This window comes from Diadema antillarum, unplaced genomic scaffold, assembly GCF_040938485.1.
Source record: "Diadema antillarum isolate AM-2024a unplaced genomic scaffold, OU_Dant_1.0 seq00000508_RagTag, whole genome shotgun sequence".
NCBI lineage: Eukaryota > Metazoa > Echinodermata > Echinoidea > Diadematoida > Diadematidae > Diadema > Diadema antillarum.
In genome coordinates, this window is record NW_027271463.1 from 117,500 (window position 1) to 145,085 (window position 27,586).

Here is a 27,586-nt window from a genome sequence, read left to right on the forward strand (position 1 = left end):
CATGATTTCAGTTTTCATTATCGCTATCTTCTTCACACATAAATTGCAGTCCTGGTATAATCCATTTAAGCTCAGGGACACCATGGAATAATGTAGCTCATACCATTTTTTTTTGTAATCAACATTATCATCATAATTATTGCTTTTGCCATCACTATGTAAAGATGAATACAGAAATATATATATATATATATATATATATATATTATTTGAATTATTTTATTAATGGAAGTTGCTTAGACAAGGAAGTTTAAGATTCATGCAATCTGCCATTGTCACTCTGATCGCAAGGACTGACAATCCACAGATGCGATCGTCTCAAGTGCTTCAATATTCTGAATGAGGCGTGATTTTCTCATCACCCTCCCATCGCTTGAAACGTTAGGAGGAGAGCGCCCGAGCCATCGTGGTAAAGATGCATACAAGAGAGTCAAGCAGAGCGAAACGCATCCCACTGGATAATTCAACCTCTCCTGCGCCGATAACTCTGTGCGTGTCAAGCAGTGTAGGGTTTCAGATGCTTCTGTGCCACCGTCACTGGCTTTTTTCTCCCTTTTCTCATTCTTTTTTTTTTCCCCCTGCAGGTTGCCAGTTAATGAAATTTCAAATCCCAATGGTATGGTCATGTAGATGGAGAGAGATAGGTCGATATGGTGGCGCTGTGTGATCGTAGCACCCATTTTACATCCTGCTTTTGCCTGAATCCTCATCAAGTTTGACCATGCAATCACAATGAAGAGAATCACACATGTAGGCTTATTACTTATCCTCCTCTATTCTCCGGAGTCCTCGCATACATGCAAGAGACAGCTAGGAAATATGGGCAGTGATACGTCCAGTGCACCTCCTGTTTTGGTGTGAAATATCGCTCTAATTATGCCCAGTAACTTGCTGACAACAGATCATATTCAATGCACTCCCCAAAAACGTGCCATTTAGTCGCATGCACAGCGGTACATGCGCAGATTTGGGCTCCTGCAAGGTCAACCCACGCTGGGCCAGTTCATTTTGTATGAGTGATTGAAGGAATTATAGACTACTGATGCTCATGTGTAGAGCAGAAGGCGCGGAGGTGGGGGGGGGGGATAGGGAGCAGTAATTTGGATTGATTGTATGAAGCAGAGATGCTAAAACATTTCTGAAAGATTATGTGTCTGCAATCTGTGATTTACTGGTACATATATTGTTCAAATATTGTATTGTATGTTTGTGATTTTATTAGATATGACTTATGGTACAGATGCCGTATGATAGTGGAAAATGACAATGAAAATGATATTTGATATTGTTCACAGAGGCATTAATAATGATAACGATAAAAATTACAGCAGTAGTAGTAGTAATTATGATAATTATGATCTAAATAGATATGATTTGTGTCAGCAGTAGGTACCTCATTGTCCAGATGTTATTTACTGACTTTATGCCCTAAAAATTCCATACACTCATATAAATGTTCATATGGATTCATTTATTGATAAAGTCAACATTTGTGACAAACTGCATCTATGATGCCCAACCAATACCACATTGAGTCAGCATTTAACAGTAGAACCCCTCTACTAGAGGTTCACCATCTAAAATTTTGTAAGAGTATACAGCATGATATATCTGAAATTTAGTAGTTATGTATCAAAATATAAAATCCCCCCTTGACTGGAATTAAAAACAATCAAAATGCATTAATGATTTTTTGTTATTTTTGCCTACAGTTCTTAAAGTATTCTAAATATGCTTGTGTGTAGAACAGAAAAGTTTCCAAAGTTTATCAGTCAATATGGTGAGTTGCCATAAAAGTCTGCTCTGATCACCCCTCACCCCTCACCCTCCCCCACCCCCTGTTCAAAGCTTGAATGCAGATCAGGTACCAAACATGTCTGGACACTGCCCCCACGGAGTGACGCGCAACGACCCATTTGGGCACAATAAAGAACATTCGGAGGGGCCTTGTCAGTCGGGTCTTGCCCAGAGGGCATTACACTGTCCTTTGTGTGTGTGTGTGTGTGTGTGTGTGTGTGTGTGTATGTGTGTGTGTCTCTGTGTGTGTTGTCTGTGAGAGTTTGCAAGTTTGTTGTTTATGTATTTTGTCTAATACTTCCTTCTAATGTATTGCATTTTCATCAGTTTTCTTGAAAATGCTTTATTATTGTGCAATGATGGATATGAAGTGTATGATTTATACAGTATGTATTGTACACATTTAGAATTGAAAAAAAAAAGGATTAGGCTCATCCACTTTTTTGTAATTGTAATATGTGAATTGCATGAAATTAAGAAAAAAAAAGATACTCAATAAAAACTCGTGTTAGGATAATGTACTGTCTTACATAACAGTGACACTTGTAGATTGTGAAACTGATGCAGTCACCTTGTCTCTCCTTCTCTCATCCCTCCTCCAGTCTTTCTGTTTCTTTGATCTCACCATATTACCTGATTCTTATCTTTTCTTTACTGTCCTAGAAAATAACAGTACTTACTTTGTCGTGAAGTAGGCATTCTTTTTAATGATATGTTGTAAATCTGTGTGCAAAGGATAGAATAATGAGATTCTAAATGAGCCTTACTGACACTCCTGTCGCTCATAAAAATGAAAATATGGTGGGAAATTGATTCATCTGTCTTATCCTCATCATATGGCCTCTGGAACCTTTTCAGTCAATCATGTTTCCTTCATTCTACTGCCGAGCCTTTCCTGTGGTTTGTTTTTCCATTCAGCTTCAAAAATCAAAGCTGCTATAAATGAAGGAAAGGTGTATAAGCCAGCGTTGCCTTTGCAACAGGTTATTGTCTGAATTTGATCTGAATTATGAGTGTATTATGAGTTCAAAGTAGAAGAAGCAAAATTTTGCTTTAAAAAAAAACAAACCAGAATTTTCTGAACTGGTTCATTCCCTGGGTCAGTAAAAACCAGTCTCACTTTTTGTGCATGAACATTTGTAATGGAGAAATACAGATTGTAGCAAATTGTTGTACCATGCTAATGTGAGGTGGCAAACATGCTCTTTTAAATAAATAGCAAGACATCTTATTTTTGTTTGAATTTTCGTTCACTCGTTTCAGACCATGATCTGGAGGACATTGACATGCAGACAGTGCGCTACAAGCCAGAAGGTCTAGACAAACTCTGCAAGATGACCAAATTCTCCAAGAAGGAGCTGCAGCTGATGTATAGAGGCTTCAAACAGGTAATATACCAAGTGGATGGGTGGTCAGTGGCCACTGCTGTCATGAGATCATGGGTTCAAGTCCCTATTTGAGGAAGGCTTTTACTATGTGTCTGTATGTGTGAATGAAGTGTGCTTCATTTTTTTTTTTCTGATTACCCCATCTGGGAGTATACATATACTTGATTGTGTCTGTGTGTTTACAGTTTTTGATGAGTATTTAGCACAAGAAAAGTGTCAGAGCTATTATTTTCATGATGGTTTAATTTCATGAATTTTGCGAATCACTGTTGGCCCACACAGGTAAAAATATTGCAATTAGACTGGAATTAGCGCACTTGGGACAAGCCTTTGTGTCAAATTGCAAAAGCAACATCTCACGAAAATGTCTGTGACCTAATTTGCGAAAATATCTGTACACAAAAATAGCTGGTTCTACAGTATATGTGACCGTGCACCTCAAAACGAACATAAAGTCGCACACACTGATTTTGCGTGAGGACTGAAAATAAGTGAAATGGGTCAACCTAGCAGAACTTGACTTTTTCATATTTTCTGAAAGAGCGGGTCTTCTTTTACATTATGCTAAAATTTGGTATCATAAAACGGGCAGGAAAGTGAGTTTTTTTTAGCAGTTTATTTCTAACATTTTTGGTTGAATAGTGTGATTAGGTGTGTCTTTAGAATCCCTTTTTCATTTCTGAAAAACCTTGTCCACACTCTTCACTTTCAACTCTAATAACCTTTGAAAGGATGGTACTACTGCTTTGAAAGTTGGCATTAATTATGGACAGAATGTGTTAATGAGGCATGCTTAATTTCAGTTTAATCTGATAATCCCTTCATTGTTGTTACTCTGGTGCTTTACTTCCTGTTTTTTTTTTTTTTGTTTTGTAATATTCATCGCACAGCCAGCACGGTTTGGTAAAGATTAAGCGCTTGAATAGAGACTGTACTTTAGAGCCTCTTTTCTCAGTTCACACTTTTCCTGAATTTGTTCTTTGTTTCCAATATTTAGATATGTTAGGAGAGTCTATTTGATTTGAGTTATACATCATTTTAAAGCTTAAAGTCTGCTCTTTCAGAATATGTTCTTAACTAAAAATTCATGTCTGCCGACTTTTTGTTTGTTTTGAGGTGCAGGGTCACATATGTTGTAACTGTGTGTACATATGATTGTGTGTGTGCATGGTTTATAATGAATATTTTAGCAAAAGTGTGTGTTGATGTCTGCAGTATTGAATTTGATGTGTGGTGGGGTTGTGAGCGTACACACAAATATATGTTGTGACTGTGTACATATGATTGTGTGTGTGCATGGTTTATAATGAATATTTTTTGCACAAGTGTGTGTTGATGTCTGCAATATTGAATTTGATGTGTGATGGGGTTGTGAGAATACACACATATATGATGATTCAAATCAATTCAATTCTATTTGAATTAAAATCATTAGTTGATGAAGAGTTTGGAAGCGTTTTCTTTTCTGTCTGTGAACACAGACAGGAACACTAAGAAAATTTTTACATAAAATTGTAATTTAGAAAGAAAACAAAGAAAAGTCATTGAAAGTTAACCCATATGATATCAGCAAAATTGTAGTTGAAACCAAGGAGATGTTCTGGTTTGGGCCATTTTACCTACTTGTGCCATTTTACCAACTTGTGAGAGTAGATCATGAGATTACTCCAGAATAGCGGTCGAGGACTGATCAAACATGATGCCAACATGACGAGAGATACTAGACCAAGACCAAGCATTGTCAAGGACGTAAGAGTGCCTCTTGTTCGACCTGCAGAAGGTCACACTTAGCCGCAAGGAAGGTAGCATCCCAGTCCAGACGAAACACTGCAGACACGACCCCTTGGGGTGATGTTTAAGGAGCAGAAGGGGAGGGGGAGGAGGGAGTGGAGAGGGGAGAAATGTTCCTCAGGATTGGCCCCTTTAACCCATTGAGGACTGTTTCATTTTGCTACAACACGCATTTCCAATAGACACCTGCTGGAGTATACTTGGGACTCGTCCTCAGTGGGTTTAATTGTTTCTTTCCAATACAGTTAGGTATGAATTATGGAAGGGAGCTTTGAATGAATGGGAGGGGATGGAGGGGTAATGTTCTTGAGGATTGGCCCCTCTTGTTTCTTGTCAACACATTCAGGTACAAATTATGGAAGCTGGAGCATCGAAAGATGGAGGGGGGGGGGGGACATGGAAGAGGAAGGGGAGGAGGAGGAGGAATGTTTCTCAAGATTGGGCCTCTTTTGTTTCTTGCCAACACATTTGAGGTATGAATTATGGAAGGGAGCTGTTGGAGGCCGGCTGTGTCTTGCGCGAGGAGGAAGAGAAGGGGCGCATGGAAGAAGAGGAAGGAGGATAACTGGCATGAATAATGGATTTGGGGAAAACATTGATCCATCCCTGACTTTCACAATACAGGATGCTGTGTAGCGTTCTCGTTGTTGGCCCCATTGCCCCCAATTTTTCTCCACTTCTTCTCTCCTTTTTCCTCCCACCCCCCCCCCCTCCTCTTTCTCTCCATTTTTACTTTGTTTTTATCTCCTACCTATGTTTATGGTCTTCTCTTCTTTCTGAGCTTTGCAAATTTACCTTCCGCTTCTTTTCCTGTTTCCTGTTTTCATATTTTCTCACCTTGTAAATACCCTTGCCTTACTTTCTATTTTTTTCCATCTATCTATTTCTATGTGTCTATCTGTCTCTCATTCCAATATACCACACGTATCTTTCTTTCTCCTTCTCCTAATTTTCGTTTGTTCTGTTTTCCATCACTTGTTCCTCACTTTTATCGTATATCATTCAGTTTTAATGAGTGATCAGGTTTCTTGGGTCCCTGCTCTTTCAATATCTAGATGTCCCCTGATTATTTACCTGACACTACCTTATATTTCCCAAACAACCCATTCCTGCATGACCTTTGAAGTAGTTGTTGTCTCATTCTCCTATCTTCCCGCCTTCCTTGTCTCATTATTTCATTCTTTATTTTCTCTTCCCTTTCTCTCTCTCTCTTCATACCTATTCTTTCTTTCTCTCAATTCCTCATCCTTGTCAGCTCTCTTCCTCTTATCTTTTTGTCTTCTCGTTCGCCCTCTAACCCGGTGTTTGTTCTGATGGCCCACCTTCAAATTCTGGTTTGATGTATCTACACTGCCCCAAGACACTGTGGCGATCAAGGTAGAAGGAAGGAGGGGGGAGGAGAGAAGGGGTATCGGATGGCTGGCAGGAGGGCAATGTTACCCCACAATCGATGCATTCTTCAGAGGAGGGGAGGTGGGTGGCTGTTGTTCCATCTAATTATTGGCAGAGGAAGGAGATCTCTCTTGTTCTGTTTCTTACTCTGAAGAAAACATGTTCTTAAAAGATAAAGTTTTTTATGCTACTGCTTGTGGCCTGATAATGCATGAAAGTACAGACACAAAAACGGAAAATGGAAAATATGTTTTGTAAGCGACAGAGGGACAGGCTAGAAAGAATAAATGATATATGCTGTAAAGGTATGACTGAAGATGTCACATTTGGGGCTGAATATATCCTAAAAAGTTTACCAAAAGAAGTCATGCAAAATGGAAACACTAAGAGAATGCTCTGTTTGCTCAAGGTTTTGATTCCATAAAACCCAAAGGCAGGTTACATCCACACTGTGAAACAAGAGTTTTGAAAATACACCCACTTCAGGCTTGTTGACAATAATGTACAAAATCTTGTGTAATTTCTCATCAAATTTTCTCATTCTGAGAAGGAGGCACTTGTCAGGAAATCCATAAGATATTTCCCAGTCTCTACCTCTGAGTCAATCCCTGCTGCACTGCCCTTTGTCTTGCATCCCTGTGCGTGGCACAGGCATATCTTCTTCTCCACGGGCGTGGGTTTAACGACCGGTATAAATCATGACACAGTCATTTATTCGAGTGTCCATGGTAACGGAGGAAGTTTTATCACCCGAGCGCAATCTTGGAGTTGACAATGAGCGCTTGCAGGGAATTACGCTCCCTCTCTCTCTCTCTCTCTGTTGTTTTAGATGCAACCACTAAGGCATTATAACGTCAGAAGAGCATTGCCAATCCGTAGTTGCTACCATCGGACTTAATCCATTAATGCAGGTCGTTCCTAATGCGTGCATTTGTGAATTTGTTCTCCCACCTTCCGAGCGTGACATGCATGATGTGTCAAAGTATGTAATCGCAAATGTCACACCCCTCATTTGTCACAGCAAAGATCCCATTTGAGGCAGGAAATAGAAATGGTATAAAAAAAAGAAGAGCTTTGCCAATATGATAGTTTCTCTGGCCAATGTCAACATCATTGATGCTCATTAATATTTATGCCATTTCAGACATGTTGGTGACTAGTCATTTGCATTTGTCCTCCCCCCCCCCCCCAAGTGTGACAAGCCTCCAAGTTCAATAAACTTTTGTCAAAAGCAGAATTGCACTATTGCTTTGCACTTTTGATTTCTATTTGCAAGACCAAATATTTGCTACGGGGATTCCACTCACACCTGTCGAATATTTCCCCGGAGCCCTTCAAGATTTCCTCTTTTTTTTTTTTGTCTTCTACTCACTTTGTCTCTTTCTTGCATCTTCATCTTTTTCACAATGTCAAATCAATAAATCCATCCTTTCTCTTATGGATGGTAACAGGCACTTCAGTGATCATATTTATATTCTTCATATTGATGGCAATCTGGCTGCAAGATTGGTGATTGGATGAAAGTTTGAATAATCACAACAAGTGATGTCAAGAAATAATGTACAGTTTATAATTTACTCTGATAGATTCACGGTTGCAGGTATTCGAATGATATTCCATCTGTTTCCATAACAACATAATTAACATTTCTGATAATCTTTTGTTTTGTATCTGTTACCAGTGCCAGGAAATGCTTGGACTCTGAATATTTTAAATGATTCTCATCTAGATATGATTCTAAGCAACTGTCTTCTACTTGCCGACACACATAGTGCGTTTATGATACAGATTAATGGCTAGTGATTGGTTAGCCAGCCCACAACCTGCAGAGTTTATGTAACTATGCTTTTTACTGGCAATTCATTAAGTGCATACCTACAGAACCTGCAAAGTGCATTTAAGGACTATTGTTCTAAATGTTGTGCTGCTTTAAGCTTGTTTTGTTTGCAGGTTTCAAATTAACCTTCAGCAAACTTGCTTCACATGTGCCATACCCCCCCCCCCCAACTGAAACAAGCAAGCAAGCAAGCAAGCAAAAAAATCAAAAGTAATAAATGAATTAATAACTACAGCCGTTATGGCATAGAAATGAGAGTATTCGATGATAAGGGGATTATGGTAGAATTATCAAGAGGCTTTCAATTGGCAATTAAAATCTATAACTGATCCATGAAATTGACATCACATTTTAAAAGATTACAATTTAATACTTCTCCATCAAATTGTCAAAATTTTTACATTATTTCATCAGATTTTGTACCAATTTAATGAAATTTACCCTATTTCTTATAATTATTCTCCAAGAATGCCTTTCTCCAAGAATGGATAGGCAGTCAAAAATTCAGAGTTGCAGTGAGGATAATGTGATGATTTTTGCAGTGATATTACCACAAGACATGATGGGTTGCTATCTTCTAAAATAAGGAGGATGGTTGCACTCCATGCCTTCTCGATATAATCACGGCATGTCATACAGCTCCCTCCCCACCATGCATCTGATTTTTCGCTGACTTTTCAGCAGCTAATGGCGAGAGAAGTGGGGCAAAGTGCAAATAACTGCCCCCCCCCCCCCCCCCACAAAAAAAGGAAGCAAAAAGTTCTCGCAGCACTACCCATGGGAGGGAGAAATTTTTCAGGAGAGAATAGATCAAATATTGATGGCTCAGTGAGAGGAGGGACTCCTAGCTCAAGTAGGCCCTGCCCTCATGACGAAGTCTTCCCCTACAAGTTGAGTCACACGTTAAACTAATTTTTGGGGCGTCAGGTCATGTGTTGAGGTGCAGGGGGGGGGGGGAAGGGGGAGGAGACCCAAGGAATTGAGGTTGAAGATATGAAGTAAACAAATATGAAACTCTTTATATGGCCAACATGAAATAAATAAAACAAAATGAATAAATAGGTTATAGAAAAATGGGTCTTGCTGAATGTTTGCCTTAATTTTCTCTTTCTTCGTTCATATTTTATTCTTTTTCTCTCTGTCTATATCACTGTCTCTCTGTCCCTTTCTCTGCATCTTGTCTTATCTTGTAAGTAATCTTCACCAAATAGTTGTGAATTTGTATTACTGAGGGCAAGGCAAAACCCAGAGGAGAGATGGAACTTTGTGTTTCATGCACTCTGATTCACTCTAGTCCCACCCATACAGGAATGTGTGTGCTACTTCATTAGTACAGAAAAAAAAATTAGCCATTTGTTTAGAGATCAAGGGAGTAAATTCTTCAGTATGCATATCTACAATGTTGTTGAGGTGTGGTAATACAGTGTATATTCTGTTATTCAAAAGTGTAAATGTCATTCTAAAGAAGATAAAGGAATTATGTAGGTCCTATGTCATGTACCCAGGTTTTAGAATTGCCTTTGGCTGTGCTGCAGCTCACTGCTGGCATCTTGCCAAGTTAATAATCTACCATATTGGAAGATGCGATATCCACTAGCTTTGCCTCAGTGCTCCCCTTTTATCTTAGGTTAGCATTTAATAGTGATTTGAATTTTAATTCTTCCCTGTCAGAGGAGTGAAAGGACTTTGGTCCATCCCAGGAAAATCTCTGTCCTTTTTTCCAGTAATCCTCTGAAAGTAGCTTTACATAAATGCATGCAAGATTTGTTAAGTAATACAGTGTGTAAATCTGTTCATCAATTGTTTATCTGTGCAATATGACAGTTGATCTCATGTGGTGCTAGTCGTGGTAATTTGGGGGTAGAGAAGTCATGTTCCCACTCAAAATTGAGCAATAATTGCATTGAGATATACATTCCTTACATTGTATGAGGAGACTGTTCTCATTACAGAACAGTTATTTCTCATCTACAGACTCAAACAATCCGTACATTTGAGTGACACACATGCATAGCTTCACATTCACCTCTTTAATGAAAAGCTGTTTAAAAACTTTGTAATGACAAAAATGTTTGATCAACATTGTGAGTGGACAACTATATATACAACCGTTGCAAATCCTGTTGTTTTTTATACAAATCCGACTTTTCAAGAGTGATATTTGATACAGTTGTGGCTTTTTTTCTCTCTACACTATGCATACTTCTTTCTCTGAAAAAAAAAGTGCAGCTTCTTCAATATACATGTGCTTGAATCTTTTCACCAAGTCATGATATCCGCTCAGGAGAAATTAATGCAAGAAAACCCTTCACATGCCACAGTCTGGTCAGACACTCTTGACGGCTTGTTTCCGAGCTGACATGTGGCTGAGGAAAGTTAACCACAAAGTTAAACTGGTACCTTGGAATTCCCCTGAAATGAGGCAATGGCGGCTTTTGTCGATGAGAAATGGGATACCCTCGCGCACATGTAATTCTTTCCCTGTTCTTACTGGAAAAAAGATATAAACAACAGTTTTGTGGTTGTAGTCGCTGTAAGCTTTGAAAGAGGTAAAATGCAGAGGAATGGATCAAGATTCCCTGTCAAGTGCAAAAAAAAAAAGAAGAAGAAAAAGAATGAATCCCGGAACAGTATTATATGTGACCCTGCATCACAAAACCAACACGAAGTCGCCAGACATGAATTTTTGGTTAAGGGTAAATTCTAAAAAGAGCAGACTCTAAGGTTTAAAATGATGCATAACTCGATTCAAATAGATTCTCCTAGCTTATCTAAATATTGGAAAGAAAGTACACACTCTGGAAAAGTGTGAAGTGAGAAAGGAGGCTGTGAATACAGGGTTTATTCAAGCACTTAATGTTTACCAAGCTGTGTTGGCTGTGCGATGAATGGGACAAAAAACAGGATGTAAACCTCTGGAGCAACTACAATGAGGGGATTATTAGATTAAGTTGCAATTGACCATGATCTATTAACACATTCTGGCCATAATTCATGCCAACTTTCAAAGCAGTAGCACCATCCTTTCAAAAGTGATTAGGGTTGAAAGTGAAGAATGTGCAAAGGATTTGCAAGAAATGAAAAGGGGCCTCTAAGACATACCTGATCACACAAGCCTACAAAAAAAAAGGTGTTGTAGAAAAACTGCTGAAAACACACTTTCCCATTCATTTTATGATCCCAAACTTAGGTATAATGTAGAAGAAGAATAACTCTTTCAGGAAATATGAAAAAACTCAAGACTGACTTGGTTGACCCATTTCACCTTTTTTTTAGCCCTCACAAACAATCAAGGGGTGCGACTTTTTGTTGGTTTTGTGTTGCACGGTCACATATTCATTAGGATACTTTGCTACCAAAAAAAAGCCATTTGAATACTTTAATATTTGCATTTAGCATTTTTTGTGCATCGCTTGAATTTCTTCTTACTGATCATGCACTTCATTGTTTGTATGTTAAGTTTGTGTGCACATGGGTTTCTCTTCACAACTCAGTCCAAAAAATTATGCTACTGCCACATCTACTTTCATATCTACCAAAGATGACTGTTGTATACATGTGGTGTATAGATTAATCCTTGTTCGTTGTGATGACTCTCAGTTTTGATGGATTCAAGAAAATGTTTGAAAGGTAAAAATGTACTAAAAAACAACTGAGCCATGCAGTCATCAGGTTGATTTTAATTACAGCAAGAAAGTAAAGCACCACTGAGCTTGCATTTAATGGTATTCTTTCTGTACAGGGCAGTTGATAAGAAGGTAGGATAGGTCATGCATAAATTTGCACAAACATTTTTTTTCCTGGTCTTGTCCTGATCAGACATGGTTGCTATGCAGGGGCGGATCCAGGAATTCCGTAAAGGGGAAGCGCCTTTACAAAAATTAAAGGGGGGGGGGGCATTTTTTTCTTTTTTTTTTCTTTTTTTAACAAAAAGTAAAGGGGAGGCGTGCGCCCGGTGCGCCCCCCATTTGGATCCGCCACTGCCATGTGTCTTTCCCACACAGTGCTTTTTTGCATATTGAATTTAGGGATAACATAAGTCTCAACTTGTTCTAAATGGCATCGTCTTATGGGCTGATCATTACTCCATTCCTCAAGATAAACTCTGACCTTTTAAGAGCAAAGTTTTCAGAATGAAGTGCTCGGGCCTCGAGCATCATATTCTGCAAAAACCGAACGCAGCATGTAAATCACAGCACTGATGAAAATCCACGAGTAATCTCCACTAATGAATACAGAAAGGTCAAAGATTATCCTAGATGAAAGCTGCTGGAGGTTTTTTCATCTTTCTTGATGGTTTTTGCATGTTTTCTCTTCCACAACACAGCTTAGTTACAAACAAACAAAGAGAATCTTGCTCATTCAAGCAAGCATAGACATTTAAAAAGGGGGTCTGTTCAACCAACACAAGAAATAGCTGGCTGTCAGTCAAGTCGTCTTGAGCTCCCTAGAGTGACTGACCGCCTCCTTGGTCTGACAGTAAGAAGATTTAACATTTATCTTTGCACTCAAGGATGACCTGTCTGCCAGATTCTAATTTCCCAGTCGGACATTTACATCCCTCTCCTCCCTCCCTCCCTCTAACTCCCCCTCCCCCTTTTTCCCCAAAGGTGACATTTTTCATCACGTAGGTTGGAGCGATTACCAGGTTTGAACGATGCTTTAACTGAACAGTGGCAGAATTCTGGCTTGCGAGTAAACCCCCCCCCCCCCCCCCCCCCAAAAAAAAAAAAAAAAAAAGAGAGAAAAAAAAAACATTGGATGACAAAGTCAATTTAGTCATCAGAAATTTAAAAGGTGCCCAGGAGTTGGATATGTGTCAGAATTGATTTAGTGCAATTTCACAACAACAAAAAAGAATGCTGAAAATACAAGAACAAAAACCTGGAAGGGATAATATGACCAAATAAAGAGAGAAATAATTTTTGCCTTGTCAGAAGTGAGTGGAAGGCCTATAAATCTCTGAGCAGAAGTGGATTTGACTTACATGCAGCTTTGAGTGGAGGGTGCATGATTTGTGTAAAGTTTGTGCTTGATTATGACTCTAAAGGACCCTTTATTGGTAATAGGCAATAAAGATAATCATAGTAGAAAAAAAAACCTCCTTGGGCTGTTTTATTTTTTATTTTGTTTTGTTTAGTTTTGTTTTGTTTTGTTTTGTTTTGTTTGTTCTTCGTTTTAATTTACCAAAGATAATTTTAGCACAAACTCAGAGAAAGGAGATTCTGGTGAAATATCTATTACTGTTGAAGTGGAAATTTTGGTGTGAATGTATATGTTTTATATATATATATATATATATATATTTTTTTTTTTTTTTTTTTTTTTGGTGCTCGGCCAGGTAGGGGAATTTTGCGCATTCTTAATTCCATGGAATCAAAATGTGAACTAGTATTACATGTATATTGTAGCAAGCAAAAGTACTCACATGCTTCTATTTCTGCGGTAGTTGCACGTCGCCAAAATGCGCAGAAATATCCACTTTCGCAGGAGTCTAGGAAAATTTCTGCAAGCGTGCAGTTGACATAGGATGTGGTACCAATTTTGTAATAGTTTGACTTCATCTTGTCAGCAACGGTCAAGAATGTTCTCAAAGGTTGATTAGTAAACACACAATCAAACCTGTGCATAGAGACCACACAAGACAGGTGGTGACTTTAGGTTTGAGGGCTATATGATTTCAACACTTAACGGAACTACGCAATGCAAGTACATGTTGACTTGTTATTGATTGATAATACCCTGGCATCACTTATGTGACAAAAAGAGTGTATGTGCCATAGATATGTGCCGTCTATTTTGTAATAATTTTTCGACCACATTTTTTAAGATTACTTGGATACACCCAAAAAAAACCCACAAGATTCTGTCAGTGACATCATTTGTCAGTCACTGGAAAAGCACTGATATGATTAACAAAAGACTGAGCGTGTTGAAGTACCCTGCAATGTCTTTTGTTCAAATCATAGAGTTCACATGGAAGCATGCAAATCATGCTCAGTCTAGGTGCATTCCAATACCTTTTTGTTAATCATATTAGTACTTTAGCAATGGTTAACAGATGTGAGCTGCTATTAAGTAAAATTTGGTGGCTGTTGATATGGTTGGACTGTGCATATGCTGTCAATATAGACCAACATGGCTGGAGTGAGGCATTCTTTTGTTTTAACTTTCATTTACATGCTTTCATCAATTGCTTGCCTTTAGTTAACCCATTGAGGATGGACTGACTTTGCTACAACACGCATTTCCCATAGACACCTGCCGGAGTATACGCGGGACTCGTCCTCAATGGGTTAAAATCTGATGCTTACAAACGTGTTTGCCTGCCCAAAGTAGCAAACATGATTGTTTGAGGGTACTTCTCAGGAATTCATCAGAAACTTTTTTTTGTATGTTTGTTTTTCGTTGTTTGTATTTAGTTGGTTTATTTGTTGTACAAGATATTTCCTGTACCAATACAGCACTGAAGGCACCATAATGCTAGCCCTGCCAGAATGCAATCCAAGCCTCAAAAAGACACCTCTGCTGATTACCCCCTGGGAGATGGAATTGTTCATCAATGGTTCAAATATTGGAGAAGGGAAGCAGAGCACACCAAAAAATGCAGTGATGGAAAGGTAATTCAGGGATTACTTTTGAGAAGGAGCTCTGTGGGGGCGTAGGGTAGATGAAGTTCTTGTGACATGGACTTTGACAGGAGGAAAAAAAATAAACAGAATAGAAACCACCTTCATTGTCATGTCAGGAATTGCACTCAACTTATCCCTACTCCTCCACCTTACAATGAAAGTGATAAAAGACTTTATAGTATGTAGATCCTCACTCTGTCCCAATCATGCAGCCCACTCCTGGCTTTGGCCAAAGCACCAGAGTCAGGGACAGATTTGAGAGAATTTGGAGAATTCAAGATTTACAGGTGTAACCTCGGCCAGCTTGTGAGATGACAGTTACTTTCCCAGTGGTGACACTTATATTTTCTTTCAAAAAAATCTGTACCTCTCTACTCAGAACAAAATATCCTCTTTCATAATATTAAACTTTAGCATCGCTCACTGCATGGTACAATGAAGCTACCCCATTGCCAGTTTGCCATTATTTTCTTTTTTGTTTCTGAGTGAATGTAAGCTAGTCATCAATGGCAACCATCACCCACTTCTTTACTGGTTATGGGATTCTACTTTGGAGCTGTCATGTTTTTGTATGGAAGGAAAATAAAAACCGATAGAAGAGGAGATTTTTTTTGAAATACCTGTTGATGGCAGATGTGAAGATTTGAATGTTATCAGCACACCGGCCTCCCCCCAAACTACACTCATTTCGTATACAAAGCTGTAACCCAAATCCACTTGCAGGCTTTCAAATACATATCTCTCTTTGTCATCTCAAGGCAAAGCTCTTCTTCACCTGTGTATTTTTTTTTTCATTTCTCCCTCTCTCCCGCCCCCACCCCCACCCCCTAGAGTATAGAGGCAATTATGCTGCCAAATTGCTCAATTTTCAGAAGGCATGGAAAATTACCTGTTCGCAAATTCACAGAATCTTTGTACAACTTTTTTATCATGTACAGATGGGTGATAAAGCATATAGAGGAAGTGGAAGAAAGAGGAAGGGCTGTATCATCATTCTCTTTATTATCTCATTTTTGTTTTTTCAGTTTTGAAATCTCTTTGGAAAACAATGTCATATATTTAGCAATTGAAAAACACTCATCTGTTGAGAAATCAGATGAAATATGAGTAACATGGGCGATCGAATAAATGCAATTGTTCTAATGAAGGTAGATGACCAATCCTGATAGATGCAGCAGTACAATCACGTAACACCTCACAATTTGGAAACACCTCAATCATAAAGAGAAATATAATGTAGATATAAGAGAATAATTAAAAAGGAGAGGAAAACTCATTTTGTACTAAAATGATACACATACAGCAGAAAGTAATACTAAATCATGCTCGTCATAGAAGGGCAATGAATGAAGTTTTTAATTTGCATTTGAACAAAAATAGTAAACTTAATAGACTGACACTGAGTATGAATAAACAAAGAATTCCATATTAGCGGGCTGATTTCATGTATAGAAATGTTGAGTGATAACAATATAAATACTTGTTTGTTTGCTATAAGTGTCAACATTTTCCTGTTTGTTTCAATCTAAAGTTTAAACATTTGAACATTAAACGCATTCTTTGATGACTCTTTTGGTAATTAAGTAGTTTGGAGTAGTTTGGAGTCATCTGGAGTAGTTTAGAGTTGTTTGGAGTCATTAGGAATAGTTTAGAGGGAGAATTAATGAGAGAGATAGACACATCAACACACACAAATATATGAAAGTGGCTGTTCCTGCAACTAATGTAGGCCAAAGTGCTCTTCCAGTCATACAAGGAAATAAATTTGAGACCTGTAGGTTTGCCAACCTAACATCGAGACAACGATTCACAATCAAATCTGCCATTCAATGGAGAAGATAGGCGATGTAACCAAGTTATCTTGGGCAATTGACGCATTATGGCGATAACCTGTGATAGATTGGAGGATATCGGCAAGTTTGGATTGCGTGCCGTCCGCGTCCCCGCGACCCATTTCGGAGCAGACTGGTTTGTTTTCACTCCTTAGGGTCCTATTCCCTACTTGCTTCGGCTGACTCTGTCCAATCTTTTCCTTCTGGTAGTTTTCCCTTCTGGGTAGTTGCCTTAAAGGTCTTTCTTCAGTTGTTATACGTGAAACAAGCGAATGAAGCCTGGATTCTAAGTGGTTAATTGCTTGCATTTTTTTATCCACCTCACATGGTTTGTGAGGTAGACTTGAAGAGATTTCACAGAGAGAAGAGTCTGCTGGCTTGTTTCCTTAAAGCTTGACACAAATTGATGCAACAGTTTAATCAGACTACTAATTTCATGGTAGTTTGATTAAATCATATTATAATTGCAAGGAAGGGACTAGAGGTACTGCAATTAATCCCTCTGCCTCCCATCCCACCCCCCCCCCCCCTCCAGCTTTATGCTGCCGAGAGAGTGTACATCTTTGCCTTGGCTGTGAGAATATGAACTTGTCAAGTATGAATCGGACAGAAAATGTGTATTTCATTTGGTGCAAATTATTGCCCAGAATAGTGTTGTGGGATTAAGCATGTATTCCCCCCTATTCAACTCCTTCCAATCCCCTTCTTTATCAGGTCATAGAAAGTAATGATGTTCATATTTTTCAGACTGCTTTTTTATATAATCATCTTCGTGAAATTTTGGATTTTTTTTTCACTGCAAACTCTGAAGTTCATTCATATCCAACACATCAGTCACCTGATTGCTATATAATGAAAAAAAAAAATCCTCGCTGCCCAAAAATTATCAAAACATCATGAGCCAGATGTCTGAAATACTTTGACCCTAAATCTAAAACAGTGCACATCATTTACTATTTCAAAGGAGAACTAAAATAATCCTCAAATCCCAATATTTTTCCAACACAAAAAAATAAACTCATACCATTCATATGTAGGTTCCCATGTACTCCAAGCAATGAACTTCAGAATTATATTGCAATGCATTTCCCACAACCAAACTGACATACTCTGTAGATAGTGAGTACTCCTACAGATCAGCATCATTACAGCACACCTCACCACACCACATATCTTCTGCACTCACTCAGTGAGTACTGTGGCAAGATTTATCATGTGCTTTATGATAGTCTCTGTTATGCTGCAACATGGACCATTTTCCAAGTCAAGCTCTGTTTGTGAAGATTGTTCCCTGCATTTCTAATTATTTTCCCAAAACTGTATTGAAAGTATGTGCTATGCTAGTGTTTCTGCAACATGACAGTGCTGTATACCTTTAATATTCATGCTTTTCCAACAATTGTATTACACTAAATGTAGGCCTATATTGATGCTTATAATTCATGATCATGCCAGCATTTCATTAGCAATTTTGTTATGTAGTGTATTGAAATTGGAACTGAACAAATGATGGTTTTTTTTTAATTTTCACTAGTGATTTCAAACCATACGAACATGCACGCAAGTCGCATGAACATGTAACACACCTATCAAACACAAATTTAATTCCACAACAGCCTACAATGCAATACGGTCAATTCATCCAGCCAGAAGGTCACAGAGGCAAAAAACACAAACCATTTCTACTGTCTGGTGAGCTATGGCCCACAGTAATGAAGGCTAATTGATAATCCAACGTGTAGATTTCCACATGACCTCAATCCACTCCACCCCTATCCTTTTCCGTTTTTCCCCCAACACTCCCTCCTATCCCCCATCCCTCCCCCCCCCCCCCCCCCCCCCCCAATGGCATCCGCTTGTCCCGGAATCTCCGGGAACTTTAATCACTGTCCTAGCCTCTCTGGCCGTGTCTCCACAGATAATGAACTTTAATCACCGCACTTTGGAGGTAACGGATGGATTTTGTGTACCACCTAATAGCCTTTTAATTAGGGATGAAATGACAACCGCTCCTCTGCTTCAGAGGCACGTACTCATGTGGGAGAGAGAGAGGGAAAAAAATAAAATAGAGAGAGAGATGGGATTGAGTTGAGGGAGGGAGAAGAAACGGTTACCATGGAGATGAGAGTGATGTATAAAGAGAGGATCTGCTGTCTTTGATGGGATGCCCTGCCTAGCTGCAAAGGTGTCTTGAGTAGGGAGGTGGAATGGAGTGGGGATGCAGTGCAGTGGGCCCTGGAGGGGCAGACCCAGTCACCTAAAAACTCTGTACCAGTAATGGGTGAAGTATAATCCAAGGAAATTCTTCTCCAATCTCTTTTTGTACAGGGTTGGGAAACAGGAGAGGAAGGAGTAGAAAAGGGGGGGGGGGTAGGGGTAGGAATGACATAGAAAAGTTACCATGACAGCAATGATGTGCAGAGTGGGATCATACATTCAGGTTGCATACTGCATGTCAAACATATAAGCAGTGATGGTAGTGACAACTGTAGAGGGGCTTCTGGGAATCGCTTCCATCTGATTAGATCCAGGAGGAAATGGAAGATGACTCATACTGTTGCATCATAGATTTGCTGTTTCCAATATCAGAGCTGGGTTGTGCAAGATCTTGAAGAACCACTTAAAAACAAGCATCTTTTTTCTTTTCTTTGATCAGCTAGGTGGAGTATAATCAGTGCAAAGCGGACATTTCTTGCAAAGTCTGACAAATAACATGAACCTCTTTTTTTCACCAGAATATAAGAAAAATATCAAGAGCATATGAGATGTACCATCAAGGTTATAATGATTGAAGGGAAAAAGACGATGTCACCTCTTAACCACTTGAAGACTAGTCATGAGTATTCTCGGGCTGGGATAAATGGGACATTCGTGTTATAGGAAGATCAGTCCATCGTCAATGGGTTAAGGTGTTACAAAGGATAGTCAAAAATCATTGACAAGCTCCATAATCAAGCCATTGCCTTCCCAAAATTAAAAAGATCCCGTCAGTGTAAGGTGGACAACTTGGGAGCTGCCCTTTTCTCTTTGGTTGAAATAAAGTAAAATGGATAGATGATGATTGAAGGGAAGACAGAGTGGGAGAGATACAGCAAGAATGGGGAATATTGATATTCATCTCTCGATTTGACTCATACCGTACCCTTAGCCGGAAGCTCTCCTAGCTCTGCCGAGAGGGGCCATCTCTCATATTTCACTGCTAATGCAAAGTCCAGCCAGCCGTTTGTGTGGTGTGAGACCTACAAGATAACATCCAATCAACCGTGTCAATATTTCTCAATTTGCTAGGTCAAGCGCGCCCCAGCCTTTATGTGGCTGCTGTATTTGCTCGCCGTAAATCGGGTGACAGGGTTTGGACAAATTGAATTATGGACGGTAAGCTTCACCAACAGCCTAACGAGGGCCCCCCTGGATGCCATAGAGTGTTTTCTGCTTTATATTCCCTTTAGACTTTGCTTTAAGAAGGCATTGAACTTATTTCTCTAAGTCTCCATTTTGTACACTTTTGGCCAATAAACTACACACATTTCTTTTAACCCATTGATGATGAACTGATTTTGTAACATCACGCATTTCCCATAGACACCTGCCCGAGTATACTCGGGACTCGTCCTCAGAGGGTTAATATAGACCTTCATAATGTCAAATTTCAGAGTTTGCTGTTTTGATATTTTTCCTTTCTCCCTCTCCCTCTTCCTGTCCTACCCCCCCCCCCTCCTCCTCCTCTCTCTCCCTCTTCCTGTCTGTCTCTCTGTCTTATTCTCTTCCTCCCCCTCTATCCATTTCTCTCTGACTGTCCAGCAAGGGAAAGCCAAAGGGATTACTGTCAAGCTCAAAAAGCAAGAGATCCCGCAGATCTCACCTTCCCTGATTTGACACTAAGCCGCAAAGCGACCGAAACAAGATATCCTGTGACCGCACAAAAAAAAATCGATGGAGCAGAGAGAACCAGCATGCGGAAATTATGCGTATCGCTTTATGCGCTCATCATCTGCGAGTCAACCCCCGCCTCCCATTTTCTCTGACTTTCAATCAAGCTGTGCAGTTCAGCGTAAAGTCTTCGACTTCTAACAACCCAAAATAATGACCTCTGCTCTTAAATACAAGCTGTTTCCTTTCACCCATATTCTATAAGTCTCCGGGGTTGAGTGATAAGAAGTAATGACACATGGCAGGAAGAAGTCCTTATGTTTATTTCCCCCCATTCCTCCATTTCAAGGGGCAGTCTTACTCAAGTGCTTCACAAATTTGAATTCACTGGTCGGCCATACTTCATGCAAATGTATAGTTCTTTTGAAGTGCTCCTATCCAAGAAGTTTGCAATAGTCCCACCTGTCTTGTCAATACATTTGTGACTGCCTAGATCAAAAACCTACAAAAAAGTTGCAGATTAGGAATCTCTGTAGTTGAGTAGAATAACCGTTTGGCTTGACTGACTAAAATTTGTAAAGCCTGTCTTACCTGGGAGAGTAATCTTTTTTTTCTACCTGTTGCCAAAATATGGTGGCTTAAAATAGAACTGAAATTGAGATACAAGCAGTTTTATTGGACCATATTTTTTTTTTTGACAGGTGCTGATAAAACATGCATTCATTGTTAATTTTGTGCAGCATACCTGAATGAGCTTCATCTTTAATCCTCTTTTCTTCTTTTTTTTTTAGCTGCACCTCTTGACTCTCTCTTACTTCAATAACTTTTTGAAAAGGGCAGAGTGGTCCCATTTCAGCAAGTTACAGATCATCTTAAAGCTTAGAGCTTACTCCTAAGCAAAGTAGAAAAGTGGAACTTGACTATGGCCCTCTTTTGGGAGGTTTTGAGCCGGGGAGTCGCATTTGCAATTTTGACATCATGATTTGCTCCAGAAATTACTGAGTTGTCTCCAGTGCAAAAAAAAAAAAAAGTCTGCCTCTATGAGTAGTGACAAGCTAAGTGCTATGCAGTTAAACTTTAATCACTACTGATTGCCTGCAAATAGTTGACATGACATTAAGCAGTACATGGGTCTTTGTGCTGCACTGAAGCTAATTGCTCTTATCCCGAATATTTTGGTTGATATTTGGCAATGAAATTTTCCTTCATTACCATGTAGCACTGAGTGAGAGGGTGCTCAAAATATCGCGAGACCAATGTCCTGTTTTACGAAGATGTTTGCATTGATGTAAGTTGCAGTGTGTGCAGCTTACATCTGATTGGTTGTTAACATGACTGTTGCCATAGTAACTTCAGTCATTGTTAACATGACATGATGGTAGCAACTCCCTGTCTGAAACATGCTGCCAGCCCCCCCCCCCCCCATGTATTTTCTGTAATGACGGCGCTTTCTTGAAATTATTATTCCAGTACAGTTGAATTGTTGCCACGCTTCCGGTCAGACATTGGGATGTTGTACGTTGATTAGCTGATTCCATGCAGGACTCTCATCAGCTCTCTCAAGTTGTACTTTTGTTTTTCTTTTATTTCCTCAGTAGTAAATCTTTAAGTTAGACTAATGTAAGAAATCAGTAGAGGGTCATTTTACTGCCAACAGAATATATGCCATTTTATGCAGTTAAAAAAAAAGTCCCCTTAATTGAACACGTATTCTGTGTGATTCACCTGTCTCTTTCTTCATTCTCTCTCTCTTTCTCTTCTCTTGTATTTTCTTCTATCTATCTATCTATCTATCTATCTATCTATCTATGCATTCATCTACCTATATATCTCTTTTTCTTACTGACTTTCTAATATCATTATAGCAAGGTTGTGTTTCTAACCATAGGCAGCAGCACCTATAAACTCTTGCCCAAAGTCTTTCTTTTTTTGGCAAATATCTTGAAAGTATATGACATAATTTTATGCTATATATATGTAATGATGAGTAGCATTACTGGTGAAAGGCATGGTAGATATTCAAAGTTCAGCATCATAAGACCAAAGTGTATGAGAAATTCAGCTGGCATCTGACACATGGAATCTAATGTCAGTAACAGTTTTTATGGCAGCTGTGAAATCAGATGACATCATATGGCTGTACCGTGAGTGTCACTCTGCATTTCATGAAATTTGATACGCAGTTAAAGTTTATGACAGGCAGTAATCTGAATGGATGTTGCTTCAGTCAGCATAGGATGAAGGTCAAAGGTCAAGTTGAATGTTTAAAAAGTGTGCTATAGCTATGCAAAGCTACAAATGATATCTCACATGACTTCATCAGATGTTAGCCAGTGAGGTAAATAGGCAGGGAATTAGTCATGATAAAATCTCTGGTAAATTACCTGCATAGCCAAAGTCCTGTTAAATATTCAATTTCATTCTGAGCAGCAATGACAAAAACAAACAAACAAACAAACAAACGAACAAAGACAAAAGTGTAAAATGTATTTTCCAACTTTACTACATGATCAAAGTGTAATACAGCACTCTACTCTTCATATTTTTGACAAAATATGTTAGAATACAGTATGGGATTCTTGGAATCGTAATAGATGTGTGGACAGAATTCAAGGACGAATGAACAGAGCTAGCAGATGATGTTGAGACATTCAATATTACCATGGCACTTTGGTAAATACAGTGTAGTCCATGATATCTGATGTTTTCTCATTCATCCTTGACTGCCACTAGCTTTCTAGGTGCTCGATATTTACATACGTCCTTGTAGGCTACTCGATGAAAGAAAATAAAACACAACGAGGTTGCTCGTCGCTGTAAGCGTGGAGTGTGTTCTCATTTTCCAGAATCTCTCTGAGTTGGCCAAGTGGGAGAGTAATCCAACCAGTCTCCCCTTTATTTCTAATCTTCAAAAATCACCATAGTTTTTTTGTTGTTCTCTATTCCACCCCACCCCCCCCCCCCCATGTGTGCTTTTGAGATACATATTATGTTTTTCCATCATTGCTGTTCCCCTTGGAATGTTGTTTCTTTACATAATGAAATTGATACCATCCATACTTAAGTCTTAATTCTACAAATGCAATAGAAAACTCACTTATAGAAGAAAGCAAAATAGATTTAACAAGCACGGAAATGTGAAAGGGGAACGGAAGTTTTTCGGGGAAAAAGAGAACTTGAAGCAAAATGAAATAGCAAACTGACTGTGAAACTTTATAGGCCAAATCCTGTTTTGCTGGTTTTCTTGCAAGATTAGGACGAAGACAATGTTATGAAATAGAAGCCAATGCAAATGCAGATTAAAAAGGAGTCATTTAACATGTAGCTTAGGAAACCTGAGAAGTACTGCATAGAGTCCTGGGATTTCTGTGTTCACTTCAGGGATTCATCTGATGTGGTCAGTTTCTTTTCATTGCATTTGATAAAGTTTATGCCTTTTTTTTTAGACACCTACCTAAGTTTGAAGTCATGATTAGCCGATTAATTTTGTATAGTAATAAGGTTGACTTGTGTTTTCTGGCCCATTAGATTATTCAGAGGTAACTTGATATGGTGAGTTATTCACAAGTCATCTGTGTTGGTGACTTTTAGCAGCTATTAGCATCTAGCCTGTGCACATATGCCTTAAATTTTCAGGGCTGCTGCTTTCAGCTTTGAAATATATTTAAACCCCCCCCCCAAAAAAAAAAAAAAAAAAATTATCATAAAAAATATGAAGAGCAAAGAATAAAGTAACCCAAAATATCTGAAACCTTATGATCCTGCAGCTGTATTTCAGCTTCGAATGGGGATTAGGAATGGATTAATAACTATTCAGCTTTTCCAATACATTTTTGACATTTAAGGAGATCTTAAGTCCTGACATGGAGTCAAGAGACTCTAAGATACTCAGCAAATTGAGCATTTCAAACCTTGAGGTTATAGAAACTTGTGTATGTTCACAACAGCACAAGTCACCTTCTGTTTGTGCAGCGTGTACCAAAATATCAGTAACTAAGTTTATCATGTGCTGCTTTCCCTAATCTTCATTTTCGAATGTGTCACAAATCATTGGTCTTTCAAATTGTGGCACTTTGTAGAATACCAACAACAACAACAACAACAACAACAACAACAACAACAACAACAACAACAACAACAACAACAACAACAACAATAACAATAACAACAACAACTGTATTTGAATTGACCATACTGAAAATGTCATCATTGTATAATCTGGAAACATTTGCCCTTTGTTCACACAGAAATGTTCTCGTAAGGGGGAAACTTAATTATCAAAAATGTTTTGCCCAGGGAAGAACATCCCCACAATGTTTCGCCCATGAGAGAAATTAAGAGCTGATCCACAATCAGGTGATCACTTTTGTCCATTTGCCAACAAGGCCTTTAGGGAACCACAATGATATGATGTTTTTTGTCTATGAAAAACATACTTTGTGCCTAGATTTCTTGCCATTCAGTACAACTGTGTGTAATTGGCCTTCTGCTTTTATTTTTCATTTTGTTGGAAACTGCTGTGAGCTTGTTACATTGATTATATTAGAATACATTAATATGCCCACGCACTATTAAAGGCATGAATGAAGCGTAGAATCAGAGGGCTGAATGCTATGACCCATAATACTGTTGGTTTTTTTGTTGATTTTTTTTATGTGTGGGGGGTGCAAGTGAGACAACACTTTTTTCTCCTGTCTAAAGAGGTGTAGATGATATAATTAATGTTTCTATAACCACACTGTCTCATCAATCTCTCCCTAAACTGTATCGATTGGTGAAATTGGTTTTACCAGCGAAGCAGCATCATCAAAAAATATGTTTGAACAAGTGACTCACAAATGATTTAATGCATGCTGGCAGCATCAATTTCAGGACCAATTATGTTGTGTGGCTGCCTATTCTTGGTTCAATTACACCTGTGTGTACTCCTTGTTTTGGCTGAATGAATACAGCATTGGTAGATTGTTTTAGTTCAGATGTCAGCCCATATGGCTGTTGTGATAGCAGCTTCAGAAATAGAGGAAATCAAAATTTATATGTTATAGGTTTTAAAGTCTGAACAAAAAAGGTGAAAAAACAAAAGGTATGCCCCAAATATTTGTGGTTTGTCATATGATAAAGGCTAACATCTCTCCTTGTCTTTTTCTCCGTCTCTCTATCATACTGACGTCCTCCCCTTATATCCATGACCCAATTTATAATGAGGCTAATAATTGAGTTCACTCACTCAGCGTTTTGCAGAACTTCATGGAAATCCAAGGTTTCAGTAGCTTTGTAGGTCAAAGGAGATCACATACCATATGTGTGCAGCGCAAAAGAAAATCCCCGCAACCTCCCTCAAAAAAAAAAAATGAAATAAGTACCCTTTCTTAATATTAACATTTGCTTGAGGTTGACTATTTGCATCCAGCAGCCGAGCATGATATGAAAGTTTGGTGCCGATTTCCTTGGGTGTCCTTCAGAGAAGTATGTCATTAAAGCACATGTGTAAAACATATACTGACAGACATATGTTTGTGTGCATGTGTGAGTGTGTATGTGTTTATTTCAACACAGGGGCACGATTATCTTATTTCCCTTTTGTTTTTAAGAATTTAGGTGTATGAATGTCAGTCAGAGAGGTAATCTGTCTGAAGGCATCTTCCTGAAATTATTATTCATGGAAAGAGAAATCTCAGGGTGAGATAACATGTCGCGCAGAAATGTCATTCTGTGGCAGCAGTGGGCTTTTTTTGTCTCTTCCACTATGTACATCTGGCATACCCCAACCAATAATGCAAGGAGACATCATTGCACATTCGATGTCGAATGTTGCTACTTTAGGGATGTGAGAGAGAGGTTTGCTTGCCGAGCACGTCCCTGTCTTGTGCAACACCAGTCCTGGCACGTGGGACTGAAGAGATGCGTGAGAGGGGGCGTGAGATTTGATAAAGGAATCTTAGCTGCCGCAAGGTGATTTATTTACCCATTCTCTTGTCCCTGCTGGGAAGCGATTCACTCCATCAGGCTTAGCGGAGGTGCCGTCATGCGCTTTAAAGAGACAACTACCCATCGATATTTTTTCCCCCCATTAGAAGAACAGCAGGTCGGTTGCTGGCGCGGTTGACGTATCTGTCCCCGCTGGGATTATGCTTTGTCGTAAACATTCTCCCAACAAAACCCTGAACACGGCTCCCCAGGAGTTCCAGTAATGCGTCTGCGAACTCATATTGTCTGCCTAAGTGGCCCCATCACATGCGTTTGCTGCAACGACACAGCAGCATGAACTTCAGGTCTCAACTAGTATCTGTTTATCGTCTAACAAATGCTTCTGTCGCATATGCCACCAAGAAATTATTTAAGCACTCAGCCCGGTGGCTCTTACATAAAGTAAAACTCATGCAGAGACTTTACTTCCCACTCTTTGTATTCATCCCTTCATGCATTTTGCATACACCCTGGAGAAATACCAATATTTTTCTTTTGTTTCCGATATCAGTTTCTATACACATTTGGACAAAATCTAAAAGAGCTCCAAAAGCTTGTGATTGTTGCAGCTTTGAGAGTCTATGTACTATTTGTTTGATATTTGTGAGGATGACACTAATAATCCCCTTGACAATTGCTTGCATTTCATTCAAGCTTGCAGAAATAGATCCATCGTGTTTAATGAATCTCGTGTTGGCTCTTAAAGTTGGCAAATTCTGTTTACAATCTTTGCTCTCCTTGATTTATGTGCACTTTTAGATCATGCTCTCCGAGGGGGGGGGGGGGGGGGGGGGGGGGCAGGTCACTTTAGGGAACAACAAATCATGTAAAGCTCTGTGCAAGTGTTTTTTTTTTCCCAGCTCTGTGCAGCGCAGCCCCCATATTTTTGCATAATGATAAAGTGATATGAAACTATTACATTAGGACTATTATAAGTTGAATTGCTACCCGCATTGGCTCTCTTCATTCACAAACATGTCTTAATCACTGTTATTGATATTAACTTGCTTGGGTCAAAAATGGTTATTGGGCATGCCAGACATCACATCTTTTGACATCCCTATACCACTAGCCATGAGA

The 27,586-nt window shown here is 39.0% G+C and overlaps 1 protein-coding gene across 1 annotated transcript in view; it reads left to right on the plus strand.

Annotated features, from left to right (window-relative positions):
* Positions 1-27,586, plus strand: part of LOC139734081 (Kv channel-interacting protein 4-like) — a 78,249-nt gene that overhangs the window by 9,503 nt on the left and 41,160 nt on the right. Inside the window, exon 2 of the mRNA XM_071644895.1 lies at positions 3,061-3,185. Coding sequence (XP_071500996.1) covers positions 3,061-3,185 — 125 coding nt within the window. The remainder of the gene's footprint in view (positions 1-3,060; positions 3,186-27,586) is intronic.